This window comes from Solenopsis invicta, chromosome 7 (assembly GCF_016802725.1).
Source record: "Solenopsis invicta isolate M01_SB chromosome 7, UNIL_Sinv_3.0, whole genome shotgun sequence".
Classification (NCBI taxonomy): domain Eukaryota; kingdom Metazoa; phylum Arthropoda; class Insecta; order Hymenoptera; family Formicidae; genus Solenopsis; species Solenopsis invicta.
This window is the reverse complement of record NC_052670.1, coordinates 12,784,506-12,795,534: the sequence shown is the minus strand read 5'-3', so window position 1 is coordinate 12,795,534 and position 11,029 is coordinate 12,784,506. Positions and strand designations below refer to the sequence as shown.

Genomic DNA, 11,029 nt, shown 5'->3' with positions numbered 1-11,029 from the left:
TAGAAACAATAGAAAATAGAGGAAATTTATTTGCATATAAAGTTTCAAAATGAAACAAATATCTTATTTCAAGTAAATGTAAATATAAATGTTAAATACGATTTGCTTTTTTTATATATATTTCACAAAATATTTATTTCAAATAGTATTGTTTATAAACATCTCTTTTAAATAAATATTTTTGTTTTTATCTTCTATTTCAATTAACTATTTTGCCCAGCATTGATGAATTCTAATAAAAATAGTCAATTGCATATTGGCAGGTGGATAAGAAAGTATCTCGTATAATGTGGTTCTTCAATCAAATGTGTACGAGCAAAGCACGTCTAGATGGCAAAACTGTCGTTATAACGGGAGCTAGCGATCGGCAAGGAAACTGCTAGAGATTTGCACGCAAGAGGTAATTTTTACTAAAATTATAATTTGTTCTTTACTGAAATAGTAAAATTTTCTTGATTTTTGATTTATTTGTACAGAACTCTACATAAACTCTACTTTTTTACAATTCTTTAAATAAAAAGTATTCTTAACATTTGTTTAAATAAAATGTGTATTTAGGAGCTCGAGTAATCCTGGCCTGCAGAAACTTAGAAAAAACCAATAAAGCAATTAAAAATATAAAAAATAAACCGCCTTCATGGTAAGTTAATTTTTAAGATATAAATTCTTCTAAAATCAGTTAAATAAATTTATTTTAATTTTCCCTTTTTATAAAACTATATCTATTGTGATTAAAAATTTGCGTGTTGAAGAAAATGTGATATATAAATTTATGACTATTTCTAGGATCACGAAAGCTGAATATGAAACGAGTGTAGATGAACTCGTAACTTATTATTTGGATTTAAACAGTTTACAGAGTGTAAAACAATGCGCAAAAAAAATAATAATGAATGAAACTAATATTGATATACTTATCAATAATGCCGGCGTTTGTGCGCACCCCTATGAAAAAACTATAGACAATAATGAATTAACATTACAAGTCAATTATTTAAATCATTTTCTATTGACTCTTTTACTTTTACCGAAAATGAAATTGTCTTCTAATTGCAGAATAATTAATCTCTCATCAATTGCACACGTTTGTAAGTAAAACAATATTGTAGTGACTTTTTTAAAATTAAAATGTTTTTTTATATACATTCAGGATTCTTTCGTTTAAAGTTTTATTATAATAAAAATATTCTGTTATAGTTGGTGATATTAATTTTAATAATATCAATCTAGAAATATTGCCAATTATGAGTTATTCACGAAACAAATTGGAGAACATTTTATTTACTAAAGCACTTGCTCATCGATTAAAAAGTATGTAAAAAAATAACATATAGGTTTTGGGAGATAGATCAGTTATTTAGTACAAATGTCTGTCCAAAACTTTGCTCGCCATTTAAAACTCTTTTACTTCTCCGTCGCCTCGATATTATCAGACAAAAGGTATCAAAAAGAAGATCTTTGCTTAAATCCAAACTTGTTTAAGTTTATAAAACAAAGGCACTGACAGCATCTTAATTCTGCAATCGACTAAATTTTACCTATTATCCTCTGCCTGTGAAGCCTATAACAATTATTACGTTTACACAATCTGATTTATATGCCAAAGTTATCAACTGGTCAATCACAGAGAAATAGAAGCGTTTTAGATTGCGATCAAAGTTTTGGACAGACCTGATTTGATATATGTTAATTAATACTTAACAATCTTTAATTGATTAATTTATTAGATAATGAAAAAGTGTACAAAAGATTGCACAAAGATTTTTATTTTCAGAAGCAAATATTCATGGGATAACGGTATACTCCATACATCCTGGGCTTGTACCGACTAGAATAGAGAACGTGTTATTCTAGTCGGTACAAGCCCAGGATGTATGGAGTATACCAGTCTAAATAATAAAGACATGCGAAAGTGATTGTTTCATCCTGATTTAATTGATTTTAATTTCACTATCATTGTTATTGTTTTTTTATTAATTGTATAGAAGCAATGATAGCACTTTAGAACGTGTTTTACTTATAGTAGTAATATTTGAAAAATATATAAAATTTTAAATTAAATAAAATACGCGTTGACTATACAAATTTATTAATTGCATGAATTAAAAATATATTATAATAATTTGAGGTCTAACAGAGCGTTTTGTTTACTCTACAAATATAGTTTGCCTGAGTAAGGGTTAATTTTGTATAGTATATAACATGCACTTACTAATAATGTAGTCCGCTCTCATTAGATATTTTTTCATCTACTGAACAATATAGTAGTTTGTGCTCCTTGTTCCACAGTATTACAAAATAATCGCGTATAAATGTGCCAAAAAAAATCTGTACCTGGAAATATTGTATTATTGGTAGAACGTGTTATTCTAGTCGGTACAAGCCCAGGATGGTATACTCCATACATCCTGGGCTTGTACCGACTAGAATAACACGTTCTCTATTCTAGTCGGTACAAGCCCAGGATGTATGGAGTATACCGTTATCCCATGAATATTTGCTTCTGAAAATAAAAATCTTTGTCAATCAAAATCTGTACCTGGAAATATTGTATTATTGGTATAACGTGTTATTCTAGTCGGTACAAGCCCAGGATGGTATACTCCATACATCCTGGGCTTGTACCGACTAGAATAACACGTTCTCTATTCTAGTCGGTACAAGCCCAGGATGTATGGAGTATACCGTTATCCCATGAATATTTGCTTCTGAAAATAGAAATCTTTGTCAATCAAAATCTGTACCTGGAAATATTGTATTATTGGTAGAACGTGTTATTCTAGTCGGTACAAGCCCAGGATGGTATACTCCATACATCCTGGGCTTGTACCGACTAGAATAACACGTTCTACCAATAATACAATATTTCCAGGTACAGATTTTGATTGACAAAGATTTTTATTTTCAGAAGCAAATATTCATGGGATAACGGTATACTCCATACATCCTGGGCTTGTACCGACTAGAATAGAGAACGTGTTATTCTAGTCGGTACAAGCCCAGGATGTATGGAGTATACCATCCTGGGCTTGTACCGACTAGAATAACACGTTCTACCAATAATACAATATTTCCAGGTACAGATTTTTTTTGGCACATTTATACGCGATTATTTTGTAATACTGTGGAACAAGGAGCACAAACTACTATATTGTTCAGTAGATGAAAAAATATCTAATGAGAGCGGACTTCATTATTAGTAAGTGCATGTTATATACTATACAAAATTAACCCTTACTCAGGCAAACTATATTTGTAGAGTAAACAAAACGCTCTGTTAGACCTCAAATTATTATAATATATTTTTAATTCATGCAATTAATAAATTTGTATAGTCAACGCGTATTTTATTTAATTTAAAATTTTATATATTTTTCAAATATTACTACTATAAGTAAAACACGTTCTAAAGTGCTATCATTGCTTCTATACAATTAATAAAAAAACAATAACAATGATAGTGAAATTAAAATCAATTAAATCAGGATGAAACAATCACTTTCGCATGTCTTTATTATTTAGACATTTTATCTCATACAATAAGTCTTATTATTGTCTTATTTTATATAACATTGAACAAGTTTTTTGCAACACAAGTATGAATAGCCGTCAACAAAAAATTTCTATATACGTATAATACTTTACACAGCAGTCAGTCAAGTGGAAATAGTTGTCTTGATAATGCAATCGTGCTAAACACTTTTTAATAAAAGTGATGTTAAAATAGGCAATCATCAAATTTCACAAATCATAAACTTTGTTCATTACATAAGAAAAAATCAGCTGTCCAGTTAATTCTGCTTGGATAAGGGTTAATTTCATATACGAAGTATATAATAATAAAATACTACATTGTCGATTTTTATCTTTTTCTTGTATATAGTAAGATTTTACCACATTTTTAGAAACTGTTTCTCAAACGCTTTAGAAAAAAGAAAAAGTTTTCTTTATTCAAGTAAATAATTGATTATTAATAAAGATTATTTACTTGAACTAAAGCGTTTGAGAAACAGTTTCTAAAAATGTGGTAAAATCTTCTTCCGGTTCCAAATGCAATAACCGACAAGATACATCCCATAATTTATCGATGTATTTAAGATTATTTGCTTTACGGTATGTTCTGGAAACTCCTCAGTTACTATATACAAGAAAAAGATAAAAATCGACAATGTATTATAGTATTATATTATACAATTGTAAATATGCAATTACATATCTTTTTTGAAAAAAACATGTCTTTTCTCTACACCAATTAATTCATCTTATTATTCTGTACATAAAAGATATAGTTACCTCAAAAATGATTAGTTTGAGATATTTTATACTTCAAAATATGACAGGATAAAATATAAAATATTTAAAAAATTGTTGACTTTTTAATAATTCTATTTTAATATACTTTTGTATACAGAATAATTATATTATGTAAGAATAATCCTTCGTTAATATTCGTTTTGTCGGAAAGATTACAATAACAGATTAATATTGGACATATATAAATTAATTCCATTACTGTATGTATGAGAAATATAATGTTCCATATACATTACATGAGAATAGATAATGTTACCGAGATTCTTATTAATATTAATAGTACTAGCATTATTTTAATAACAAAATTATTATGAACATTTAAATATATTTGTTAGACTTCGTAATATTATTACATTTATTTATTGTATCAACGTTTCTATAGTTATCAGTGTCTCGACTAATACAGATTTATTATAATGACTTCTAAGATATCTATATTTCTTATTTATTTACTAAATATTTTTGGTACACGAAAATTGGATATAAAACTTTAGATTTAAAGTATATTTTGATTTTGTATTTATCGTAAAAAATGTAGATTTTATCGGCGTTTTTTAATTCAAGACTGCATTTAAACTGTTATTACTGTTTGCAATAATTATAATATTGTTACATAACAAATAAATCAAATAAAAAAAAACCAAAAAACTCAACGGAATTACTTAATTCTCCTTTCCTATCTGAAAAAATCCATGTTAAATCGATAATTGCATCTCTCGAAGTTTATTGTTGACGCTTTTACGTAATGCTGATTGGTTCTCCCGCTATGCTCACTTTGTGTACTACTGTCATTGCGGAGATTTTGACAATTATGTGTATCAAGGGTTTATTTGTGTAAATCGGGTAAATTTATAATTTGTAAATTACAAATACTATATCGCGCGTGTGGCGCTCGTCTGTTTTGCTAGTATCTGAAAAAATATATTGTTACTTCTATTTAAGTATGTAGCTGTAGATATTCATAATTAATAAATTAAACTGCTGCAAAGACATTAACTTTATTAAAAACAACCCTATTTTAAGAACACATTTTAATTGCCATGATTATATTTTAGCTTCGGCAGCAAAAAATTCTTTTTCTGCATGCTGGTATTTCGGCATGAAATATTACAATTGAGCATCAAGTTCACAAGTACTTTAAATTGTATTTAAACGAGATACATCATCGTGCATAGTATTTACTTACTTTCATTTGATGAGAAAATACCAGTAGTAGCAATAAAAAATTGTGATATTATTCTTTGTAAACACTTTATTGCGCGCATGAGAAACAACATCAATAACACTATTACTTATTGTTAGTAAGATAATCAGATCTATACGTTACAAACTCATTTGTATAAATATAATTAATCTCATACTTTTTTTAATACGCAAACTTATCACACGCATAATTTTACCGCGCAGACAAAATTAACAACTTAGATATAAAATCCTAATAATTATTTCTCTTATATTCGAATACGATAACGCAAAGCACCTGTCACCGACACGCTACCATAAGATACTGCCATAAATAACGCGGGCATAGGCAACTGGAGGGTTCCAATGATGGTAAAGAATAGCACAGTCTCGCAAGCAGAATGCGCATAATCCATCGCTGGTTGATTAAAAGAGAAGGATGATATAAGAAGAAAGAATTAAATTTTAAACACATAATCCATCTCTGGTTGATTAAAAGAGAAGGATGATATAAGAAGAAAAAATTAAATTTTAAACACAAAAAATGTTATACGTATTGGTCAATAGTTACGAGGTATATTTCAGAAACTTTTTAAACTAGGGATATACATCAAGACAGGGACGCATAAAATGTGTACAAGAATATAAAGAATATAAAGAAACAGAAAAAACTTAAAACACACTACGCTTCCGGGTGAAATAATAAAATTAATGTTGAAAAGATTAAATTAAAATTTGTAATGATATTGTTATAACTAAATAATATTTCTATTACATTTATTGCCTAAACTTTTTTATATTATTGTTATTTTGTTTCTTGTAACAATAAATTAATTTGCGTTATATTTTTAATAAATTAATTCCAATATTTACAGTATTATTTTAGTTTATAATTATTTAAATATAAATAATTTAAAATCGTTATTCATCGCTGCGGCCCTATTGTTAGTCGTTCCAATCTATTTCTCTTTTATCCAATGCTATAGCATCTGACAATTATAGTTGTCTTGCTGCAGTATCAGTCGACGTTTTTGTAACATTAATGATTCTTTACACTGTAGAACGACCATAAAGTTTGCCAACAAGTCGCGGAAGAAATTACCATTTCTAGAAGCATATTTCTCGTTCCGAAAAACATTATGCAACATTGTCAGTCTCAACATGGACATTATTAAACCTAATGGAAATGCAGGTACTTGCAATAATGACGTTAAAAATAAAATATATGCTTATAAATAAATAAATATATATATATATATATATATATATATATATACATATATAATTCTCTATATTTTCTTAATTTAATATATAATTAACATTTAAAATATTTAATTTTGTTAATTTTTTAAAAGAAGTCAATATCAAACAACCGATTAAAATGTTTTACACAATATTGTTGACAAAAAAAGATAAAAATGTAATATCAGGTCAATCAGTAAAATTTATAATAGTAAAAACTTTTTAGTTGCATCGTATTGCATAGAACAATTTTTGTATTAACTATTACTTCACTCAATAGTATTTTTCAAATAAAAAATTTATTGACACTTTATATTTTTCAACACATGATTTTTTGATAACATATAAAAATTATTTTGAGTTGTAATCATTATAATATTTATTTTTAGTTGTAAGCATTTAACCATTATATTTTAGTGTCAAATGTTACATAAATTTTAATTTTTAGAATGATCAAATTATATAGAATTTATTTAGATATACTTTTATATTTTCTTGTTAAAAATAAATATTAAAAATATTTAACACATGACTAGAAAGTTAATAGTAAAATTAACAATAATCATAAATTGTTATTACTATTATACTGTGTTGAATCAATAATGATATATTCAAAAACTTTTGTAAGATAATTTAAAAATACAATATTTCAAATACAAGTTACTGCCACATAATTAATACAGTATTTCCAAAGTTTTGATACTAGTTTTGTAAATCTTTCTTTTTTTATTTTATTTATTTTCTTTAATGTTATATTATAGCTTTTCAACATATTTTTTGTAAATACACTTATTCAAGCACAAAATCATTTTTTAGCCATCTTCGAAAAATTTGATAAAGTTATTTGCGCTCTGAGCGCAAATCTCAAAACTTTAGAAACATCGTATTATAAAAAAAACTCTTTTATCTAGATTTCGAATGGGCAACTCGTTTAAATCGCCTTCTACTGAACATTATTGGAATTTGGCCAAATGCTCACAGAAATGCTTATGATAAATTCTTTTCAAATGTACGTGCGGCATTCACTGTAATTGTTATTCTTTTTGTTGGTACAATTCCTGGTATACATTCACTAGTGAGAACATGGGGTGATCTGATGGCAATGATAGACAATCTACAATTTACTCTTCCAATAACGATGACCATAATAAAACTCATTGACATATGGTGGAAGAAAACAGGTAGGACACAAAAAATCTGGAATGCTGTACACATAAAATTATTGCATTGCATTTCAGAAATGCATTCCTTTAAATATTCTCTGTTTAAGTTCAAACTTTGAATTATTGCAATAATTTACTTACATCTTATAACATATATCTGCTTTTATAATTATAAGTTTTGAAAAGACGTTATAAATAACTAAAATTTTTAATTTTAAAAATAATTGCTAAAAAAGAACGAGAAAACTTTATTAAAAATCTTTATATATGTATATACTAAATTAATTTTATAGTTTTGATACCATGTCTGTATTTTTGACTGCCAATTTATAGTCTAATACATTATTCATGATTTTTTATGTTGAAGATCTTCTAATGGCCATAAATATGATTGCTGAAGACTGGATAAAGGACAAAACCAGTAAAGAACGGTGCATTATGATAAAGCAAGCACAAAATGCCAGAATCATTACAATAGTCTGTTGTTCCTTCATGTTCTTAGGCAGCACTTTAGCCATAATTTTACCTTGTTTTGGAATGACTGTAAGATATATTACAAATGTCACGGATCCGGTTAAAATCTTACCTTTACAAGCTCATTATATCTATGACAAAAATCAAAGTCCGTATTTCGAGATTATATTCGCCGCACAATCTCTCGTTATCTTGATGTGTGCTGCATCCTACACCGGTGTGGATAACTTGCTCGGATTATTGATATTTCATTTGTGCGGACAACTAGAAATTCTTAAAGAAAAACTAATTAACGTAAAACTATTTAAAAATTATAATGAAAGCATAGCCCTAATCGTGGAGGAGCACATACGGCTGATCAAGTTTCGTAATCATTTTAATATTCTAAAATTAAAAATAAGTGAATCTAATGTTGCGCAATTTACATCTTTTTAAATAAAGTAATTTATTTTATTATATAAAATTTTCCTTTATAGTAAATTAAATATTATAAATTAGTAACTAAACTATAATTACAAAGTTTTAAATAAATATAAATTACTTTTAAAATTCGTGTAATAACATACATTTTATTACTTCATAAATTTTTTTGAAGGTGTTTTCGCATTATCGAAAGTACATATACTTTACTGTTACTGGGACTACTAATGTATTTTGGCATAATATTCTGTCTGTACGGATTTCTAACTCTAGCAGTAAGTTTTAAAAAAAATGTTTAAAATGTTTTTAATTTAAATAAAATGGAAATTAACAATAAGATTTAAATAGTTTGTTTCCGACTCTTTATGAAAAAGTATTACTGCCGAAAAAATTACACACAGAATTTGCTATTTTCTGTGATTTCTTTAGATTAGCAATAATACGACAGTAATTGTATTACTGCCAATCTAAAAACATCACAGAAAATGGCAGATTCTGTGTGTGATTTTTTATGTGTAATTTTTACGGCAGTAATACTTGTTCATAAGGAACAATACTTTTAAAAAGTTAATGTTTAACGAAACATAAGAAAACTCAGTAATTATTGTTCTCAAATCAATGATATATTAAAACAATTAAAACAAGATTGTTATATACAATATATGTAAGTACCCATAAGAAGTTAAAATTACTTATTTAAAATTACTTATTTAAAATAATATGTAGTTAATAATATAACTCTAAATTTTGTGCGGCATTAAAAATTAAAAGAGTCTTATATTACAAATCAAGTTTGATATTGCTTCTTTAATTTTTAGATACTTACAGAAGGAAAAGGGATGTCAATGTTTCGCTTTATATACCTCGTTTCTATTGTATTAAATGTTTCTACACACATGTGTCTTTTTTGCGCTGTTGGTGAGATTTTGGTAACAAAAGTAAGTACGGATATGCTAAAAACCCGTAATACATACATAGACATCAGAAGCATTTCACATTGTAACGTTATTTGTAAAGTGCGAAGCTCTATACCAGGCAGCTTACGAGCACAAATGGTACACATTGGAACCAGCAAAGGCAAAGAATTTGCTTTTAATAATGATTCGAGCTAACAAGTCTCTTTATATTACGGCTGGGAAAATGTTTCCTATGACAATGTCAATGTTTTGTAATGTAAGTGATTTAATCAATGATTATAATACTAATTATTTAATCTTTTTTAAACTTATGGTATAATAAATTAATAATTTTAGTTGATTCTAATAATAAAACATTAACTTTAATAATAACACATTGCATTAACCATTGTTATATTAAGATTATAATGTCTTACATTTAATTACGTTTAATTAGGGTAAATTATGTTTTATTAATATTATATCTATTTTACGTGTTACAGGTGATAAAAACATCTGCCGGTTATGTTTCAATTCTATTCGCAATGCAAAAATAAAAAAATCAATTTTTATATTTATATTTACCTGGGAGTAAGGTATAAGTACAATATTGTTTTAAATATACATATATTTAACATAATATTGTAATATAATAAGCACATAAAATTAAAATACATATTTTATAAAAAAATATTTATTCGTCTCAATATAAACAGCTAAAAAGCTTTACAAAATAGCAATTGTTTTTTGCTTTAATATATTTACTAATACAATTTTCTTAAAATATTTGAATTAATTTTTCTATTCAATTAAAATTTATAACATGATATTGTTTAATTCTTTAAATACAAGTAATGCTAAAATTTTTTTCTATATTTCTGTTAACATAATCGTTTTTAGCATAGTTCTATAAAGTATACATTACTTTATTTAGCAACAAAAAAAAGAGGGTATTATGGCTACTATGGACAATATAGTTACCCCTATTATTTTCGTTATTCGATAACGTATTCTAATAATTGCTTATGGAATTATTCGTTTAGAAGCCCACAGTTTTTTAGTTATGCTAATATGCCAATACATAATGACTGACAATTCTTATAAGGCATTTATACTTTTGAGCACTTCTAATCTTTCTCAAGGTACACTTTTGACTTTTAATTAAATATATACACTTCCTTATTCTTAAACTTGAATGTATTATCATACGAAGGTACATACACTCGAGTGATTTTTTTGTTATTTAACATTTATTCGGCCGTATACATTTCGAGTTATGCAAAGTTATAACAATAACATGGACTTTTGTTAATATGGTTTTTTTAAAATTTTTATATC

General features: G+C 26.5%; 1 protein-coding gene and 1 pseudogene across 1 annotated transcript; both read left to right on the top strand.

The window, feature by feature from the left end:
* Window positions 1-263: 263 nt before the first annotated feature.
* LOC105200288 lies at window positions 264-4,962 on the top strand (annotated as a pseudogene).
* A 700-nt stretch (window positions 4,963-5,662) lies between these two features.
* LOC105193962 (odorant receptor 43a) lies at window positions 5,663-10,869 on the top strand. The gene is made up of 7 exons (XM_011158655.3): window positions 5,663-6,688; window positions 7,650-7,919; window positions 8,269-8,737; window positions 8,971-9,070; window positions 9,614-9,733; window positions 9,813-9,968; window positions 10,195-10,869. The coding sequence occupies exons 1-7, from the start codon at window positions 6,658-6,660 to the stop codon at window positions 10,246-10,248; spliced, it is 1,200 nt and encodes a 399-aa protein (XP_011156957.3). The 5' UTR covers window positions 5,663-6,657; the 3' UTR covers window positions 10,249-10,869.
* The last annotated feature ends 160 nt before the right edge of the window (window positions 10,870-11,029 follow it).